General features: G+C 35.0%; 1 protein-coding gene across 1 annotated transcript in view; it reads left to right on the forward strand.

The window, feature by feature from the left end:
* Positions 1–21994, forward strand: part of KLHL1 (kelch like family member 1) — a 396571-nt gene that overhangs the window by 297199 nt on the left and 77378 nt on the right. The window contains exon 7 of the mRNA XM_059144513.1: positions 4935–5159. Within this exon, the coding sequence (XP_059000496.1) occupies positions 4935–5159 (225 nt within the window). The remainder of the gene's footprint in view (positions 1–4934; positions 5160–21994) is intronic.

Below are 21994 nucleotides of genomic sequence, written 5' to 3' on the forward strand. Positions count from 1 at the left end.
TATTCCATGAAAAATTCAAGAAATAAGTCATTCCTTATACTGCCATTTTCTTTAAAGCTTGAAGTTTTATATTGAAGTATCCTTAAAAAAAAAAAAAAAAAAAAAACCTCTTTGCTTGAAAATTTTTCCAATATGCTTCTCCATATTTATTGCTTCCTTAAAAAGAATACATCTGACATAATTTAACCTTTTCTGAATGATTTGATGGCATCAAGATCACTATCAGTGTTGGTACCAAAGTCTTTAGGCGAAAAAAAATGTGTTTTTTGTTTAATAGCTGTGAATGAGTGTTCTATTTCGGTTAAAACATAATTTGTTCTGGTTTCTCCCTCACTGTCAGTTTTTGCTGCTTTCAATTGCTCCAGCTCACTCTCATTTGAGGTTTGTAAAAATTCTTGTGAGTCGGGTAACTGAGCTTATTAATATGGCATTAGAATTATAGTACAAAGGTTTTTTGAGAAGACCTGAGGGCGTTTCTGTTGAGTTGAATAAAACAGCTTTATCTTCTTTCTAGGAGCTTTTTTGTGACATTATTTGTCAGTTTAGAGAACTATTATCATTTTATTCTGTGCTGTGCTCAAGGTATTTGAATTATAGACTTTGGAATAAGTCCTGCTATCAGTCATGCCAAAGTGGAAGGTACAAATATTAATTCCTGTTGTTCCCAATTTAATCACATATGACTGTATAATGAACAACTCTAAAGAGACCCAGTAATATCTTGAGCACTTTTTCTCAGTTGATATTTTGAGACAGGAGCCTGCTGTTTGTTTTGTCATGAGGAAAATACTTTTGTATTTACATTATATCTAATATAATGTTATGTTTATTCAATTTGGAAAACAAATACTTAATAAATTTTTAAAAATTCAAATTAAAACAAAGTATACTTTATTGCTGCTGTAACAAATTACCACAAACAGTAGTTTAAAACAACCCTCATTCTTTTAGCTCATGTCCTGTAAATCATAAATCTAGGATGGCATGTCTAGATTATATGCTCAAGGTCTCAAAAGGCTAAAATCAAAGTATTGGCTAGATTGTACTCTCATCCAGTGCTAGAGGCCATTTTCCAAGCTCATTCAGATTGCTGACAGAATTTGTTTCCTGTGGTAGAACTGAGGCACTTCTTCCTTGCTGGCTGTCATGTGAGGGAAACTCTGGTCACCTAGAGGTTACCTCTATTCCTTCCATCTTCAAACCAGCTGCTGAAGTCCTGCTCATGCTTCAAATCTCTTTGACTTCCCTTTCTGCAACTAGCCAGAGAAATATCTCGCATTTTCAAGGGTTCATGTGACCAGGTTATCTTCCTAGATTAAGGTGAACTGTGACAGCATAACAATCCAATGGAGTGATTTCTTATCACATTACCAGGTTCTGGGAAATAGGTCATTCAATCTCAGGAAAAGGCATTTATAAAACTCTTCCTTCAGCATATATTAAGTGCAATTAATTTGTCCTGTAACCAGGTCAAGTGGTAAAAAGATGTGTTTATCAGAGTGGGTTCTAGAGCCAGGTTAATACTGTGGATCCACTAGTTATTATCTGAGACACACTGAGCACTTTACTAAAGCTTTTGCTGATTCATCTTTTCTATAAATTTGTCATAATAATAATAATACCTGTGTCATCAATTTTTAATAAAAATTAAATATACTTCTCATATGGTTTCACTTACTTGTGGAGCATAAGGAATAACTTGGAGGACATTAGGAGAAGGAAAGGAAATGTGAATTGGGGTAAATCAGAGGGGGAAATGAACCATGAGAGACTGTGGACTCCAAGAAACAAACTAAGGGTTTTGGAGCACGGGAGATGAGTGAACCTGGTGGTGGGTATTAAGAAGGGCTCCTGTATTGCATGGAGCACAGGGTGTGGTGCATAAACAATGAATCTTGGAACACTGAAAAAATAAAATTAAATTAAAAAATTAAATGTATTAATACATGTAAATCTCTTAGAGCATAAGAAGTACTCACTAAATACTATCTTAATGTTACTATCTTATTTTTAAGTCTACTCAAAACCCTTTACTCAATATGGACTTAACAACCATATTTCAATAAGACATGCATAATATGTTAGTAATCCTAAATAATATGTGCCATTATTTCCCTTGATGTTATGACTACTTTTTGCAGAAAATGATATTTCAGGAGTTATTTCAAATAAAGCAACATCAAAACTTTATATTATTTTAAAGGCCAAGCACCTTGCCCTTACCTAATACAGAGTATATGTTAAGTAAATTATAAAGTATCTAAAAATATACAGAAATATATGTAGTTTAATACCATAAATATAGTCTCAAAAATAGCTGTCATTTTATTTCATATTATTATATATGCCAAGAATGAGATTTATCTTTGAATTATGTAACTTCATTTAGTAAGGAAATTTTACAAATTGCTTTATATTCTATAGTTTTAGCTAAAACTAATTAGCTGACTTTAAGCAGACTATTCTACATTAAATAGGAATAGTCTGCATTAACTCAGATTATATATGGGTGAGCCCAATGTAACCATAAGAATCAATGTCTGAGATGCAATGTTGCTGGCTTTGGAGATGGAAGAAAAGGTCATAAGGAATACAGATAACCTGTGGAAGACAAGAAAGGAAATTCACATCTTCCCTAAAGCCCCTGTGAACTCTTTGATTTTAGCACAGTAGGACCTATTTTTAACTTCTGACCTCCAGAGCTATAAGATAATAAATGAGTGCATTTTTTCACCTACTAAGTTTGAGGTAATTTTTCATAGCAACCATAGGAAATTAAAACAGTAATCTGAAAAATGAAGACAAGGGTATATTCTATTTCTGACGTAACAACTTTAGGATAAAGTGAGTAGCTTACCTTTGAAGACTCAGTTAGAGGGAAAACACTATAAAACTAAAAAATCCTGCTGTATGTTGTGATTTAAGTCATATCTAGCTTTTTGGATATGATTTTGAAACTCAGATCAAATATTCACTTCCCTTTTGAATAACACTTTTTTGGTTGCTTAGAAGCCATTAATTTCACACATTACCAACTATTTTCTCTTAGAAGGATAAATAGACCTCAAATTACCTGCAAAGATTTTGACCAAGGTTTGGGACATTATGAAAAGTGCAGTTGTACAAATACATACTTTCTTGCCTACCTATACCTCCAAAATATGGGTCTCATGGAACTGGGCTCATTAGGATTAGGTTATACTATTTCCTCTACTATCACTTGTCAAGATTAGTCATAAGAGAGAGGTACTTCCATATAACTTAATTTTTAGTTAGGCATTCATGAAATCCCAATGCTATCAAGCTTTGAGAATTTAGATGACTTTGAAATTATTCAACAAATTAGTTCACCTTGGAATTTTGATTTGTTCATCATTGAATAAAACATTAAATGTAAAATATAGTAAATACACTTAGGCATAAAATAAACACTTATTTAAATAATTTTTCCTATGTAACTAAATAGTATAAATAGCTTTTATGAACATTACAATTTATTTTTATTCCAATAATGATAATTTAATAATTTTCATATTTAGTTATTTGGAAATTAGCTCACTTTTAATATGATTAAAAACAGATTTAATGCATCTAACCTAATATCTAAATTATTACTTCTTTGTTACTTTGAATAAAAAGGGAGTATATATTGTGTCATTTTTACTTCAATTAGCAAAACTTCTCCTACCATGCTGTTCATATTTGTTTAGTTCAGTGCCGGTTACTCTCTAAACAGTAAATGAGTCCCCCTGATGAATGCTTTCCCTAGTTTGTAAAATTTTATTATATTACAAGTAAAAGAGATCCTTAGTGAATAAGTGAAAGTACACAAGTATGTTGACTCCCTTTGTAAGGAAATATAAAAACTTTGGTGAACATAAATCTGAACATTAAGAACAAACACTGAACAGCATGATTAGTGTTTGTTAGCTATATCTTGTCATATAAACATTTGTGAATTTGTTTAGGGCAGACATTTTTAATTGAAATGTGTAAATGAATCCATGAAAACATATCTAATCAGCAAGTTAACTTATTTCTTCTTTCAATTTCTATATTGCTATCAGATTTATTTCATTTCTCAAATTTATGTATAAAAATCTTTTATGAAAGATAACCTATTTTATTTAGAGATTATAACATGTTTGATAAGGATAGAAAATCATTGTATGCCTCTAGATTCTATTAAGCTATTCCCCAGATGCAAAAAAAAAAAAAAAAAAGACTTTAAAAAGCAAAGCTGACATTTGTTTACATAACTTTAAATTTACTTTTAAATGTTTTCTTATTTTGGAGCACCTGAGTGGCTCATTCAGTTAAGCATCTGCCTGTGGCTCAGCTCATGATTTCAGGGTCCTGGGATCAAGCCACACACTCGGTGTCCCTGCTCAGTAGGGAACCTCTTTCACCCTCTCCTATGGCCCCTCTCCCTGCTTGTGCATGCTCTCTCTCAAATAAATAAATAAAATCTTTAAAATAAAATAAAACAAAAGGTTTTGTTATTTTAAGTCATAAAGTAAATTTTAAAAGAAACATAAAGAATTTATTCATTTATCTTCACTTCCAGAGATTTTACAGGAATAATATAGTAATTATACTAATATGTTTTTTTAATGGCAAACAGTGATAGAAAATTTGTAAAATCTATGGACAGAACTGTGGCATGACCAACAATTATTCTATTGAATCAATAGTTTACCATGAGACAATCAGGTAATTCAAACAAATTATAGATGTGTCTATTTTGATCATTAGTGCTTGCCAAGAAGAGAAAATAATGTAAATTACTATTCCCTTTGGTTTTCTGCCACATTTTCTCTAAGAAAAATAATTGTGACAAGAATGTTTTCACATCTTCATTTGTACATTGCCTTGGGCAGGTTATTTGGTGAATTAGTAGTAAATGGTGACTATTTGATTTTGTGTTTTATCAGGAGCTACAACCATAGAGAAATATGACCTCAGGACAAATTTGTGGATCCAGGCAGGGATGATGAACGGCAGGAGATTGCAGTTTGGTGTGGCTGTGATTGATGACAAACTCTTTGTAATTGGAGGTCGAGATGGCTTAAAGACATTGAACACTGTTGAATGTTACAATCCCAAAACTAAGACCTGGACTGTCTTACCACCAATGTCAACACATAGACATGGTCTAGGTAAGATCTCTTACTTTATTGATATCATTTTTAGAACATTTATTGATAGTGAAAATGTATGTTAAAATATAGCATTACCATCATTAATTATCATTAACTTTAGGTAAATCATGGGCTTATTTGGAGCATTTTTAAGTTTATGACATTTTACTGTGTTGATCAGTGTGTGTTAAAATATAGAGAAAGATGTTGAAGATACCAGAATAAGTAAATCTCAAGCTATCATCAAAATTTTCACAATCTGACATTCATACACTATGTAAAGTTGAATAAGGGGGAAAAAAAAAGAGGTAGAACTATCAAGGAGAGGCAAAAGTAATGAAGCCCAGAGGTAGAAATAGTTAAAGTGCATTGAGAAAAAGTTAAAATTGAGATAGCTCACCCCCATATTGCTGGATAGACAAGCCTACCCATACTTTTGCATGTAATTAATTCCACCTTGAAAACTCAATTGGAGAAGGGTTTAGAGAAAGGGTAACATCTATTTGGCACCAGCAGTCAATAATACAGGATTCAACTGATTTATAGTATGGAATAACCTGGTGATGGGGAGAACCATACTGGGATTCGGAAGATCTGGGTGTGCATCTTGAAAATAACATATTGACATGATTTAAGGGCAGCACTTAACTAAGAGCCCTCAGTTTCCTGATTTGCCACCAATTCAAAGTTATTAAATAGATAAAAATCTAGTGATGATAAAGAATATGAAATCACTGTGTAAATTGTAAAGTCCTATACATAGTTTTGAAAAAGAGGAATGTAATAATGACTAACAGTTTCTGAATTTGTATTTTGTATCATGGGGATAATAAAGAGAAGGGCAAATTGGTTTTTTTGAAGACCTGAAATATGTCAGGTAGTCAAATAAGTATCTTTCGTATATTTAGAATATACACATTAGAGAGGTATCAGGGTTTAATTGAAAATCCACTGATTTAGACATTCATTGGCAAGGAAAATTATAGATCATTTAAAAAAACATATTAATGATAGTTCAACTTTGAGGTCTTCAGCACTGTGTTTCCCATTCTTATCTACTCTACCACTGATCTATGCAAAATTTAAAAAAAAATAAGTAAAAGAGCTCTGACCTAGAGCAACTTACCTTTCTGATCTTCTAGTTTACTTCCCTTTTCTTCACATGAGTCATTATTAAATTAAGGAATAGTAATAGTCATGTGAGACCATTTCAAGTTTTAAAATTCTGTGCTTTAAATTAAAACCATATAATTTATTTAAACCACATGGAACCCAATCATAATATGGAAAATGTGAACAGGCATATGATTCTTTCCAGGTAATATTCATGAGTATGAAAGTTTTCTTATACGATTTTTTTCAAATATATTGGAGGATATTGGTTTTTATATCCATGTGAAAGCTCTATGTGTTGTTTTTATTATCTCACTATCTAATTATCTATTTCTATTGGAGTGAAATACAGAAAATAAGCACTCTGGATTGGAATTTTTGGAATTTAATGTCTTCTCTCTTTTTGTTTTAGACAATTCAATTCTTTTCTATCTACTAAGGTATATTGAAGTTCAATTATTCAGGTTATTTGCATGCCAAGAGAACATACCTCAAAATGTTTCACCAAGAATACATCTTATGTGGTGTTAATTTCAAGTGCTTAAAGCGTATAAGATGATGGTTTTGCCTCAAAATACTATCATACAGATTCTGGTCTTTTTGGTATCAAGGCGGGGCAAAGTAGTAACCTTGGATATTGCTTTTTAGTTTGTCTTATGTGCTAAAGAGTTTGTTTTAAAGGTCCGTGTGGAAGTAAGGCTGCATAACAAATCATATGAATTTAATAACTATCACAAATGTCTGAAATGTAATGCAGCATTTCTCATAAGTTTTAGTGACCCAAAGCAACTGTAGTCAGCATTTTCATGCCACAGCCTCTCTTGTTTTGTGTTTTTTGTTCTGCTTCACTTCCATTATCAAGTGGATCACCTCTCCTCCATATCTCATGCCACTGGTTTCCTCTCTATTTTACTTCCAAGTGGTTATTGCTTCCTGTCAGTTTTGTAAAAACTCTCTACAATACTCTTCAAGATCTGACCTTGTTGAGTTAGTGATAGACATCATGTCTGGACACAATTCTCATCTCAATGTGCTTCATAGATTGCTAGCAATGCCCAGTACACAGAAAACTACCTTCAACTTGGATGCCAACCCAAAATCCAATCAGTTGAAGCCAAATTGATAGCCACACAAGATACATGTGTTCTCTGATGAAGCTGAATGTTTTCTTTAATATTAATCACATTCCTTATCATCAGTTGAATCTCAGAAAGTTCATCATTCTGTGTCATACTAAAATGCAGTGAAACTCCTTGGCCTAAGATTCTTGTTCCTTCAATATAACATATCAAGCTTTGATTTAGCTTCTTTCATCCAAGGACTGCCATTACACTGATATTGGTATTTCTTATTTAATCCATCATATCTTTCAAGTTTAATTTTATATGTTTCCCTTTATCCCTTCCTGATGATCAATTTTACCATTTAGTGCTCCAAATTGTTCCTAATCTGTGTGCATTATGGTACCTCTCCCATGTATTGATGTCTTGATCTTTATTGACTTTGTTTTTTACATATTCATTATTCCTATTTGATAATTCACTATAATTGCTTTCTTCTCCATGACATTAATATCCTTCCTTATCTCTGTGAGACTATTTATTATGCCTATTTCAAATTCCTATCTGCCACTTTAATTAATTTTTTATTTATATGTGATCATCTTCCTTCTATAAGCTCTCTCTCTTTTACTCTTCTCTTTCTCCTGTTAGTCCTTTGTCTCCTCCTTCTGTTTCTCCTCTTCTCCCTTTTCCTCTTCTTCTTCCTCATACCTATTTTTTTCTTCCGCCTTTTCATTGTCCTTCTCTTTAAATTCTATTTAATAGTAGTTGAACCCACTGAAATATGTAATATTTAACTCTATTTTCAACTGTAATTTTTAAGTCATATGGATATATCAGATACTTTGGCTAAAGCATATGCCATTCTTTGTGTCTTCCCAAAACATTCAGGAGTGGATGGGAGAATTATGCCAGGGTGTGGAGCCCTGAGCCTGCAAAGTGACTCTGGTCAACCTATCTGCTGTTATTCCTATCACATAACCTTCTGGGACACATCTATTACTTTCATTTGCACACAAATATCCTTGAGCCTTTCTTCATCTGTAATGCCCTAACTATAGGATTGGGAGCATGGATAGGAAGAGAAAATTCTGAACCAGCAAGAGCTCTTAACAGTTCCTCATCTAAGCTGGGCTCTGAGGACTTCCTGACATCATCCAGCCAATTATTTCAAGCTCTTCATAGGTGCTACTCTGTCACTGTCATGCAGTGTATAAGATGCAGTAGCTCTTCTTTTAGCTACATCAAAAGAGCACAGATCAAATTTTCCCTCCAAGATATTCCCCCAGGGAAGTGCCATGAATTTTTGTCTCACTAGTAAGTCACAGCTGTTGTTCTGTTTCTCTAATTATTTTTCACAGTCCTGATGTCTGCTTTTCAAAAACACCGTAACTCTCACTTTCATGCAATCCCCAGGATTGGGTCTGAGTGTAGATCAACAGTCTTCTGTGCTAGTTTTTTTTTTTTTTTTAATTTGTTCAGAAGAAATTAGAATGTCCCATCTTATTTGCTGTAGAGTTAATCAGTACCTATTCTGTGATATACCTATTTGACTATGTAATTCCATATTAAACTTTCATTTACATTTTTTTTAATTTTTTATTTTTATTTTTTATAAACATATATTTTTATCCCCAGGGGTACAGGTCTGTGAATCACCAGGTTTACACACTTCACAGCACTCATCAAAGCACCTACCCTCCCCAATGTCCATAATCCCACCCCCTTCTCCCAAACCCCCTCCCCCCAGTGTCGGACTCCGGTAGGTTTTGCGGGCCGACAGGCATGAGGAGAGCGTCCGGGCCAGCCGGTAGCTCCCCTTGGGGCTGAGCGGGATGGCGAGTGTCGCGAGTCCAGGCGCATTAATGAACCACACCAGACTCGGGGGATCTGTCGAAGCAGGATCTCACTTTATTGAGCGGGGTTGCAGCTTATATTGGGTAGGGGATGGGAAATGAGGTCAGCGGGGAGAGAGCCTATGGGGTTTGGTTACGTAGTCAGTAACTGGGTAGGGTGTGTTGGGCGAGAGGAGAAAATATCAGAGATATGCGGAACCGAAACCGCCACGTTGGCGCCAATACTGCCACGGTGGCGCCTTTTCTAGCCGGAAGAGAAGGCAGGCCAGCGCCATCTTTGCTGTGCCCAACATTTCCCCCTTTTGTTTTTGTAGGCATGACTTCTGTCTTAGGTTGCCAGTGGTGAGGTAACAGACTTACCCGTCATTGAGGGTCATACAGCAAAGGTATGTCCTCTGTCTTAGGTTGTTCTGTCCCTCCCATTGGTCTTACCCGTCATTGAATATCATGCAGCTACAAGGGGAACTTTCCTCTAAGGCCTGTCTTAGGTTGCCCCGGTCTTCATGGGGTCTTACCCGTCATTGGCCAATAAAGATCGTTGCGCTATTAGTAGGTGTCTTCATCATGGGCGGCCAATCTCTGATAATGTACTTGGACATTCATTAATTGAATGGCTTCCATCCTCTTTTGCACGAATTGGGCCAACTTGTTTATAATGCAGGGGCCAAAGGAAACTAGGAGGAGTAGGGTTAAGATGGGTCCCAGGAAGGGGAGGACGAAGGGGAGTAGACCATTAAAGCCTGTCCAAAAACACTGCCTTTTTAAGCTCCTTAAGGTCCCCAGGCTCCCATGGGTACCATGGAGCTGGACGGTTACCCCCTGGGTTAACATTAGTGGAGGGGGGTCGCACAGGGGGGCTCTTACTTCGAGGTTTGGGTTGGAGATCTGGGGGCCAAGGGGCTTCATCAAAAGGGTTTAGAGGGGGATAGATTTTTTTGGGTCTAGCGGAGGGGCCGTCAGGAATGTTTGAGGCGGGAGTGGGAGACTTCTCTTGTGGCTTGTCTGATATAGTCGGAGTGGGCGTCCCAGAAGGGAGTTTGGTTGCCTCGGATTGGGAAAAGGGAGGGGTGCAAGATTTCGGGGGGCAAGGTGACTCCTTAAGCCCCTTTAGGGGTCTGGGTGGAAAGCAACTCTTTAGTGCCGCCAGAGTACCCAAAGGGGGTTTCTCCCCCCTGTTTACGTGGGCTTTATGGATTAGCTGTTCAATACGATCCCACGTGTCCCAATCAAAAAGGTTACCTTCCGGAAGCCAAGGAGCCACCTTAACAAAGGCCTCCCATGTCTTAAGGGCTTGGGAATCGGTGAGGGAAAGACCACGGCTTCTCAAAAGAAAACGCAGGGATTCGAGGGCAGGGTCACTTTTGGAAGATGACTGCCCCATAATTTATGGGGGTACACTCACCCGAAGACCGATTGGCCCGTCAGCGAGAAGAACGAGGAGAGGGTCCTCGCACGGGGCACCAGTTGTCGGACTCCGGTAGGTTTTGCGGGCCGACAGGCAAGAGGAGAGCGTCCGGGCCAGCCGGTAGCTCCCCTTGGGGCTGAGCGGGATGGCGAGTGTCGCGAGTCCAGGCGCATTAATGAACCACACCAGACTCGGGGGATCTGTCGAAGCAGGATCTCACTTTATTGAGCGGGGTTGCAGCTTATATTGGGTAGGGGATGGGAAATGAGGTCAGCGGGGAGAGAGCCTATGGGGTTTGGTTACGTAGTCAGTAACTGGGTAGGGTGTGTTGGGCGAGAGGAGAAAATATCAGAGATATGCGGAACCGAAACCGCCACGTTGGCGCCAATACTGCCACGGTGGCACCTTTTCTAGCCGGAAGAGAAGGCAGGCCAGCGCCATCTTTGCTGTGCCCAACACCCCAGCAACCCTCAGTTTGTTTTGTGAGATTAAGAGTCACTTATGGTTTGTCTCCCTCCCAATCCCATCTTGTTTCATTTGATGCATATTAAACTTTCAAGTGACTAGAAGTAAAGGCTAAAGTAAAATTTAAAAAAATATATATATATAATAAAAATTCAAGACTTTTGACCTAGATAGCTTTTTTCCTCCCTTGATTTATATAGGAAAAACAAAACTTGCATTATTTTTTGAGAAAAACAAAACTTGCATTATTTTTTGAGAACATGAGTTCTTTGGTTGTTAAAGATGATTATATGACCCAAAATTTTCTATCAATAAATAGTTAGCTATCAATAAATTTATTTCTATCAATAGAAAGTTAGCTATCAATAAATGAAGAAATCTCCTTCTGCTGAATAAAATAGCATAGAAAAATTATATGCATATGAAGTCTGGATGTCAAGGGAGCAATGCTTCTGCCTAGAGAATTAAACTAATTAAGACCACAGTTCTCTCAATACGCTAAGAGGTTTTATTTTGACATTTATGTCTTTGAAGCACATAATTCTAGATATCATGCTTTTTCTCCATCACATTATATATATACATATATATATATATATATATATATATATATATATATATATATTTAAAGATTTTATTTATTTATTTGACAGAGAGAAATCACAAGTAGATGGAGAGGCAGGCAGAGAGAGAGAGAGAGGGAAGTAGGCTCCCTGCTGAGCAGAGAGCCCAATGCGGGACTGGATCCCAGGACCCTGAGATCATAACCTGAGCTGAAGGCAGCGGCTTAACCCACTGAGCCACCCAGGCACCCACACCACATTTTATATTATATAAAACTGAATAAGGGGTGCCTGAGTGGTTCAGTCTTTAGATGTCTGCCTTCAGTTCCAGTCATGATCCCATGGTCCTGGGATCGAGCCCCACATTGGGCTACCTGCTCAGCAAGAAGCCTACTTCCCCCTTTCCACTCCCCCTGCTTATATTCATCCCTCTCTCACTGTGTCTCTCTCTGTCAAATAAAAAATGAAATTAAAAAAAAAAAAACTCTGAGTAAAACATTACTGCTATACGTTGTTTGCAATTATGTCTTTTCAAGAGAAATTGATAAAGAGTAAGAACTATGTTTTATTATGGATTTTCTATATGCTAGGCACCATGTTGTATATTAAATATATGGTAGAAGTTGCTTTAGTTGTTTTTGTGTTTAGTTGATTTAGTTGTCAATTGAGGCAAAATTCTCACACCATAAAGATAAGCTTTATTTTATTTTTATTGAAAGATTTTATTTATTTGACAGGAAGAGAGAGAGGAAGAGAGAGCGAGATCAAGGGGGAAAGGCAGAGGGAGAAGCTAGCTCCCGCTGAGTAGGGAGCCAAATGCAAGGCTCCATCCCAACCCCTGGGATCACAATCTGAGCTGAAGGCAACCATTTAACTGACTGAGCCACCCACATGCCCCTAAAGTTAAGGTTTAGAGTACAGAATTGAGTGCCTTTGAGTACATTCGTAGTTGTGCAGCTATCACCCTCTCCAATCCCAAAATATTTGTGTTATTGTAAAAAGAAATTCTCCACCCAATAGCACTTGTTCTTCATTGTCCCATTCTTCTAGCCTCTAGCAATAATTAATCTACTTTTTGTCTCTATGGATTTGCCTATTCTGGGCATTTCATATAAATGAACTCATACAATTTGTTGCCTTTTGTTTATGGCTACTTTTACATCGACTGCACAGTTTCAAGGTTCATTCATGTTGTAGTGTATATCAGTTCTTCATTCCTTTTATGGATGATAATTTCATTGTTAGAATTTACTACATACATTATGTTTATATATCTTAAACAAAAAAAAAATTGGATGGTTTCCACTTTTGGTCTATTATGAATAAAATAAAACTGTTGTGACCACTCATGCATAGATTTTTTTCTATACTGTGTATTTTCACTTCTCTTAGGTATATATATATAGGAGTAGAAATGTTGAGTCATATAGCAACTCTATATTTTACTTTTAGGGGAAGTGCAAATTGGTTTTCAGAATGGTTGTGCCATTTTCTATTCCCTCAGTAATGTATGAGGGTGTAAATTTCTCCACATCTTTGCTAGCACTTATTATCCTTTCCTTTTATATTGTAATTATTCTAGTATATATGAAGTGGTATCTCACTGTGGTTTTATATGCAATTCTCTAGTGAATAATTTTGAGATTCTTTATATGTGCTTATTGCCATTCATTTCTTTGGAGAAATCTCTATTCAAATATTTTGTCCATTTTTTGTTTGAATTATTTTTTTATGGTCGAGTTTAAGTCATTCTTTATCTATTCTGAACATATCCTCTGTCAGGTATAGGATTTTCAGATATTTTCTCCCATCCTATACATTCTATTCTGTCTTAATAGTGTCCTTTGAAGCACAAAATTACTAACTTGGTGAAATCCAACTTAATTTTTTTTCTTTTATTTCTAATATTTTTGGTGACATATCCAAGAAGCTATTTTCAAATCTATGGTCATGAAAATGTATGCTAATGTTTTCTTTTAAAAGTATTGTGTTTGGGGGACATCTGGGTGGCTCAGGGGTTAAGCCTTTGCCTTAGCCTCAGGTCATGATCTCCTGGTCCTGAGATGGAGCCCCACATTGGGCTCTCTGCTTAGCAGAGACCCTGCTTCCCCCTCTCCCTCTGCCTGCCATTCTGCCTACTTGCAATCTCTCTCTCTGTGTCAAATAAATAAATAAAATCTTAAAAAAAAATCTTAAAAAAAATCTTAAAAATCTTAAATCTTAAAAATCTTTAAAAAAAACCTCAAGTATTGTGTTTTTAATTCTTACATGTAGGAATATAACTCATTTTTAGTTTTTGTAAATGATGTATAGAAGCAGTTTGACTTAATTCTTTTGCATGTTGTCCCAGAACCATTTGTTAGAAATAGTAAAAAACACAAGCTTTCTTTCCCACTGAATTGTCTTTTTTAAAATTTAATTTTATATTTATTTATGTTTTTAATTCAACTAAAATTAACATACAATGTTATATTAGTTTCAGGTGTACAATATAGTGGTTCAACAATTCCATACATTACTCAGTGCTCATCATGATAAGTATATTCTTCTTCTATTTCCCCCATCCCCTTACCCATCTCCCCTCTGGCAACCACCAGTTTGTTCTCTATATATAAGAGATTGTTTTTTTGTCTCTTTTTTTTTCTTTGTTCATTTGTTTCATCTCTTAAATTCCACAAATGAATGAAACAATATAGTATTTGTTTAAAGGAAACCATCTACAAAACAAAAAGACAACTAAGTGGGGGGAAGATATTTGCAAATGATATATCCAATAAGGTTTAATATCCAAAATATATAAAGAACACATACAACTCAACACCAAAACCCAAAATAATCCAATTTGAAAATGGGCAGAAGACATGAACAGACATTTCTCAGAAGAAGACACACAGAGGGCTAACAGACATAGAAAAAGATGTTCAACATCACTCATCATCAGGGAAATGCAAATCAACCACAATGAGATATCACCTCACACCTGCCAGGAGGGCTATTATCAACCACACAAGAAACAACAGGTGTTGGTCAGGATGTGGAGAAAAAGGAACCCTCATGCACTGTTGGTGGGAGTGCAAAGTGTTAGAGTCACTCTGGAAAACAGTATGGTGGTTCCTCAAATAATTAAAAATAGAATTATCATATGACCCATTGAATTGTCTTGGTACCCTTGTCAAAAATCAATTGACCTTAAATGTGAGGATTTATTTACAGAACCTCAAATCTATTCCATTGATCTCTATTTCTGTCCTTATGCCAGTGCCACACTGTCTTTATTGCTGCCAGTTTCTAGTGATTGAAATTTTGAGAGTGGGTAGTATGAGACCTCTGACTTTGTTGTTCTTTTTAAGATTTTTTTGGTTATTTGGATTCTCTTGCATTTCATACAGATTTTAGAATCAGTTTCTCACGTAAGCGATTCAGATACTGATTGCATTAAATCTGTAGATCAGTTTGTAAGCATTGCCACCTTAACAATACTAAGTTTTCCAATCAATGGACATTGGATATCATTCTGTTTATGTAAGTCTATTTGTACTTTTTGCTAAATTTATTACTAAATAGCTTATTATTTTTGATGTTATTATAAGTGCAATTGTTTCCCTATGTTCATTTTCAGATATTTCATTACTAGTATATGGGCACAATTTATACTTGCACATTGAACATGTATCTTGAAAATTCTCTGAACATTTTTATTAGTAGTATTCTTATGAGCTTCCTAGAACTTTATATATATATATATGTATATATATATATATACATATAAAATATACAACATACAAAATATATGTATTATACATGTATCATCTAATAATATCTAATATATATATATGATTATATACATATAGTCATGTTATTTGCAAAGAGAAATACTTTTACTTCCTTTTTAAAAGTCATATGGTCCTTTAAAAAAATTTTTTTTTATTTCTTTTCAGTGTTCCAGAATTCATTGTTTATGCATCACACTCAGTGCTCCATGCAATACATGCTCTCCTTAATATCCACCACCAGGCTCACCCAACCTCCCACCCCCCACCCCTTCAAAACCCTCAGATTGTTTTTCAGAGTCCACAGCTCTTATGGTTCATCTCCCCCTCCAATTTCCCCCAACTCCTTTCTCCTCCATCTTCCCATGTCCTCCGTGTTATTTCTTATGCTCCACAAATAAGTGAAATCATAGGATAATTGACTGTCTCTGCTTGACTTATTTCACTCAGCATAATCTCTTCCAGTCCCGTCCATGTTGCTACAAAAGTTGGGTATTCATCCTTTCTGATGGAGGCATAATACTCCATAGTGTATATGGATTACATCTTCCTTATCTGTTCATCTGCTGAAGGGCATCTTGGTTCTTTCCATAGTTTGGCAACTGTGGCCACTGCTGCTATTAATACTGGGTACAGATGGCCCTTCTTTTCATTACATCTATATCTTTGGGGTAAATGCCCAGTAGTGCAATTGCAGTGTCATAGGGAAGCTCTATTTTTAATTTCTTAAGGAATCTCCACACTGTTTTCCAAAGTGGCTGCAACAACTTGTATTCCAACCAACAGTGTAAGAGGGTTCCCTTTTCTCCCTATTGGCTATAGCTGGAATCTCCAGCACAGTATTGATAGGAAATAGCAAGAGGGGACATTTTTGCCTTGTTCTTAAACTAAGGGGATGAGGTTTCAGTCATTCACCATTAAACATGATGTTATCCATTATATGTGTGTGTGTATATGTGTGTGTGTGTGTGTGTGTGTGTGTGTGTGTGTGTGTGTTTATGCTCTTTATCAGGTTAAGAAAAGTCCCTTATATTTCTAGTCAGTTGAATGTTTTATCATAAAAGATACTGGATTTTGTCAAATGCTTTTCCTGTATCTATTAGAATGACCATGTGATTTTTTCCCTTTTATTCTTTTTTTAAAAATATTTTATTTATTTATTTGACAGACAGAGATCACAAGTAGGCAGAGAGGCAGGCAGAGAGAGAGAGAAGAGGAAGCAGGCTCCCCACTGAGCAGAGACCTGGATGTGGGGCTCGATCCCAGGACCCTGAGATCATGACCTGAGCCGAAGGCAGAGGCTTTAACCCACTGAGCCATTCAGGCGCCCCTCCCCTTTATTCTAATAATAGAGTGTGGTATACTGATTGATTTTCAGATGTTAATCAACCTTATTTTTTTCAAAAATATCTCACTTGGTCATGGTTTATAATCCTTTTCATATGTTGCTGTATTTACTTTGCTAGTGTTTGGTGAAAGATTTTTCATCTATATTCATAAAGAATACTGGTCTGTAGTTTTCTTATGATATCTTTGTCTGACTTGAGCATCAAGGTAATGCTTCTTTCCTTAAATTAGTTGGGAAATGTTCATTTATCTTCTATTTTATGGAATAGTTTGTGGATGATTACTGTTAGTTCTTGAAACATTTAGTGGAATTCATCAGTATAACCAAGTTTTTTAATTACAAATCAATCCCTTTACTCTAATGATATGTTCATATTTTCTATTTCTTTTTGAGACAGTCTCTGGTTGGTGGCTTTCTAGGAATTTGCCCATCTCTTTACATTATCTAAATTGTTGACATACAATTCTTTCTAGTATCCTCTTATAATCCGTTTAGTTTCTGTAAGGTAGGAACTAATGTTCCCTATTTTATTACTGATTTTAGTATTTGACACTTGGCTCTTCTTCTCTTGTTCAAGCTACTTAAAGATTTGTCAATTGTATTGATATTTTCAAAGACCCAGCTGACATTTTTTTTTAATTGTTCTACTATTCTCTATTTATTTTCTTCCTATTTTTGGTTTCTATTTCCTTCTTTCTGTTTGCATTTTGTTTGTTCTTTTTTTTTTATTTCTTAATGTTAAAAGTAGATTATTGATCTGAGATCTCCTTAATTTTTTACAGCTACACATTTCCATGCTTTAGGTGCACTCCATTAAGTTTTGGTGCTTTGCATCTTTGTTTTCATTCCTCTCAAAGTATTCTTATTAATTTTTAAAATTTTCTTTCTTTCTTTAAAATTTCTTTGATCCATTGATTATTTAGACTGTGTCTAATTTCTACATATTTAATATTATTGTGATATAAACTACATGTTTATACATTATATATTCATCAACACAGTTTTAAAATTATTGTTGTTATCTTTTAAATACAGCAGGAGAAAATAAAGTTGTAAACAAAAAATACATTTATATTTTAAAAAAATATTTACCTTACTAGTAGTCTTTCTTCTTCATGTGGATTTGTGTTACTGTCTAAAAATGTTTGCATTTTGACCTGAAGTACTCCTTTATTATTTCCTGTAGGGCAGGTTTGCTGGCAATAAATTCCCTCAATTTGTTAATTTTTTAACCTGGATTTATGATATCATTTATTTATAACCTGGATTATGATATCATTTCTCCTTTATTTTTGAAGATTATAAAATTCTTAGCAGCCTTTTTCTTTGAATATGCCATTCCACTAACTTCTGGCCTCCTTGGCATCTGATGAGGATAGTCTTGTTAATTGTAATGAGAATCCCCTGTATGTGATAAGTTGTTACTCTTTTGCTATTTTCAAGATTTGGTGTTTGACCATTTGTGATGTGCCAGGTGTGCATTTCTTCGAGTTTATCCTACTTGTGGCCCATTACACTCAGCAATCTCTCTCACAGCTTAGTTGAGCTCCTAACAAGGCAGAGTTGTAAACTGCCTATTAAAGTGTTAAAGGATTATGTCCAACATGCACACTGACCCCCAGCAAAAGCAAGTTTTCCTCCTCCTCCCCCATAAGAAGACTTTGGCAGAGGTGCCTAAAGAAGACCCTCTCCTAAGATCTAAGACAAAAAGCCCTGGGAATAAAGGTGCCTTTGTTAGGAATGCAAATATGTGAAGGTATAACCACCCAAAGGTGTCTACCATTCCTGCTGATGTAACTATGTAGGAATTGTTTTTACTGGGTACAATAAACAGAAATAGGTTGATTGGTGAACAAAAGGAGTCTACTGAAACGTAACGCTTATCTTAGAAAACTGATTGAAGGTCAAGTGCATGTTCAGAGCTGTGCACATGCTCAGGTAAAATCTGGAACCTGGCTAAAACCAAGAGAAACTTGGTAATCAATCCAAGACCAAAATTACATCCTTGTGAAAGTCTGATGAAGCTAAAGATGTTTCCATAAAAGACACTGGATGCCCCAGCTGGCACCTGATTCTAACTATTCTAGATCTGCAAAGTAGCTGAGTCACATTACCCATGAAACTAGATGTTACTGCAATCTTTGCCAATGCAAAAACAGAACAAAACAAAAGTATTACTTTCCTTCTTTGCTTTTTTCATTTTAGTTTTAAAGTCCCTGTCAGGAGCACCTTAGTTTATAGGTACAGGGTTCAGTTTTTCAGAATCAAGAAAAAGAAGTAACTCAATTAGTTGGCATTGATAGTGGAAGACAAGGCCTGCTTCCTATGAATATTTATATGTGTGAATATTCACAAAATAAAAGCGATGTTGGGGGAATGAAGGAAAAAAGGTCAATGTCTACTATTCATTTATTAACATATTAAATACAGCCACCCTATAATTCAATGATTCTTTTTGCCATTTTAAAGATTAAAAAATTGTGCACAAAATAATCAGTTTACTTCTTAATATCACATTATCTTACAAAAAATATTTGTGATTTTAGTTTAAACTTGTTTGACTCCAAAATAATATTTGTTTTAATACAATGTGATGTTACCAATATAAGTTAAGTGGTAATATATATTCTATCTGTTGGTAATAAATATGTAAATATATTCTATTTACTATATTTTCACTTCCACTTATCAATTAATATTCACCTATCACCTTATCTGTACAAAATAAGACATCTACACAAAAATATGAATTCAGTGTCTGGGTGTTTAACATGACTGATCAATTGTGAAGATTCCTGTAGGATGATTTGGAGGAATGAGTCAACCAAAATATTTTAGATTTGAAGTACAGATGTATAGATATATATTTAGATATAGATGACAAACATATAAATACATAAGTAGGTAGATTAATGATAGATGATGGGTAGATGACAGATGGATGGATGGATAGATAGATGAATAATAATGGATGGATATATTCTGTGCTATTTTAGTATTCATGTATATTCTTATGTTTAGGATTATGTTAAGAGTGGAAAAAGGGAAAATACTGGTAGAATCGATTATTATTTTCATATCAGTGATTTTGATGCCATTGGAATGATACAGTTTGGAACTAATAAATCAGAAAAAAAAAAACTGTGTTCTAGCACTTCAGGATTACCCTCTTATAGGGTGGTCTACCATCTAGCCTTCCTAACAGAACTCTTGTAGGCACGTGTAGGAACTTATTACCTCATTTTTAAAATGTACAAACTATCAAGATTCTTAGGCTATTTTGGAAATAAGAAAAGGGTAAAGATATATGTACATGCAACATTCTCTGAAAAACCAAATAAGTTCATTTTCAATAAAGAAGAGCATAAAACATAAAAATAACACAAATTCATTAGTATCCTCTAATATAAACTGTAAAATACTAACTCTTGAAACAAATAATTATGAAGAGAGAGAGAGAAAAAAAGGAAATATAAGAAATGTGTCTTTAAATTTAAAATGTTTGCTGAAATTAAGTGCAAATAAAAGTTATAGAAAAAAAAATAAGTCAATGTCCTCTCAAAGTCAATGAGAGGAAATATATTAAAATTATGGGAAAATAGATGAGATAAAAACCAGTAGTAAGAAAGCATAATATTCTACCCCTGGTAGTTTCAAAACTGTAACAAGAAAGTGGAAGAGAAAATAAGAAATTGTGTGAGTGTTTCTCTGAAGACAGCACATGGCCTCAAAAATGAGTAGCTCAGAGAGCAACCAGAAAAATGAGAAAGAGCAAATTCATTCTATCTGAGTCAAACTTCAGAATATTAAGGATAAAGAGATGATTATAATATCTTCCAAAGAGGGAAAAAGTGAACCTGAGCTAACAAGAATAACCCTGAACGACCAGCAATGAAATAGCAGTGAGACTCCCAAGTCAACTACAAAGGAAGGATAATCAGACTGGATTCAGGCTTTTCAGTATCAATCTTAGATGCTAGATAATAAAGAAAGCATACTTCAAACCCCCAAAGGGCAGAACTTTTCATCTCACTTATGTCAAGTCAAACTATTACTCAGGTATGAAGGGAGGAAAAAAAAATCTTCAGATATTATTATTTCTGCTAATCTCTGTAAGGACCTGAACCTCAAGATCCATTCTCACAGACTTGTCATTGGAAAAGGACTGTCTCTAGGAGAACAAATATTCTAGTGTTAAGATTCAAAGATCCCCTTCACTGTCAGAAAACGTATGGGATAAGCGTTCTGTATGCAAAGAATTCTCATCCTCATGGAAGAAAGAAGCCATGAGGTGATCTCTTTGTGAAAAGCAAACATAGGACTGTTTCCCAAATGTCAAGATTTGGGCAGTCCTAATGTGTCACTGAACTGCCCTCCTTCTTGTAGCTTCAAAGAAGTCTGCTTCCACTTCTGGCTTGTTATCCTTGACTGGAGGGAGGTTATTAAAGCAATATGAGGATGATCTGCCTCTAACCTGGGACCAGATGGGAAGATGGAGGGAACTGCTTATCTGCATCTAGAAACACTCAGCCTGGAGAACAAAAAAAAAAAAAAAAAAATTCAGGTTTCATAAAATGCATGGGAGAATGTGATGTTAAAAATTAAAATATTAAAGAATATTTTCCAAACAGGATGAAGTATTTGAATGTGACATTTATTATCAGTTTTTTTTTCCCTTGGCTTTTGGAAACTATGCTTATAACAACTAGTAATGAGTGGACTGAAAAAAAAAAACAAGAGCATAATAAAACCTTGCATTTATTTGTGATATAACCCGTTAGACTAGAAAAATGTCATTTTAAGCTGTCACTTCTCATTGCCTTGAAAGGAATACTTGCTTCAGCTCAACCTTTGTTTCTTAAATTATATCAGTATATGTTTGTCCTCTTCATGTCTTTTTTACTTAAAAAATAGCATTTCTCACAAGACTGGAGGGCCTACGTTTCTTTAAAACTATTCTCTCTTCAAAGTTTTGCAGATTTTTACAAGGAAACAAAATTCAAAAGTGTCCACTCAATTTTAGGCACCAGATATAAAGAATAATATTGTGAAAAATATTTATACTGGTGTAAGTCAGGATTACAAACAAAATATTTAGTTCTTTTGATAATGTATTCTCTTGTATGCATACTCAAACATATAAACAAATGTATATACAGACCCACAATTTTCAGTACTTATGAATGTCAGATTGATAAGATAGTGAAATTTCTGAATAGGATATGGGACATAAAAACAAGTTTTTGGAGCTGATAACTTTGCCATTTACTTT

This window comes from Mustela lutreola, chromosome 13 (genome assembly GCF_030435805.1).
Source record: "Mustela lutreola isolate mMusLut2 chromosome 13, mMusLut2.pri, whole genome shotgun sequence".
NCBI classification, from domain to species: Eukaryota; Metazoa; Chordata; class Mammalia; order Carnivora; family Mustelidae; genus Mustela; species Mustela lutreola.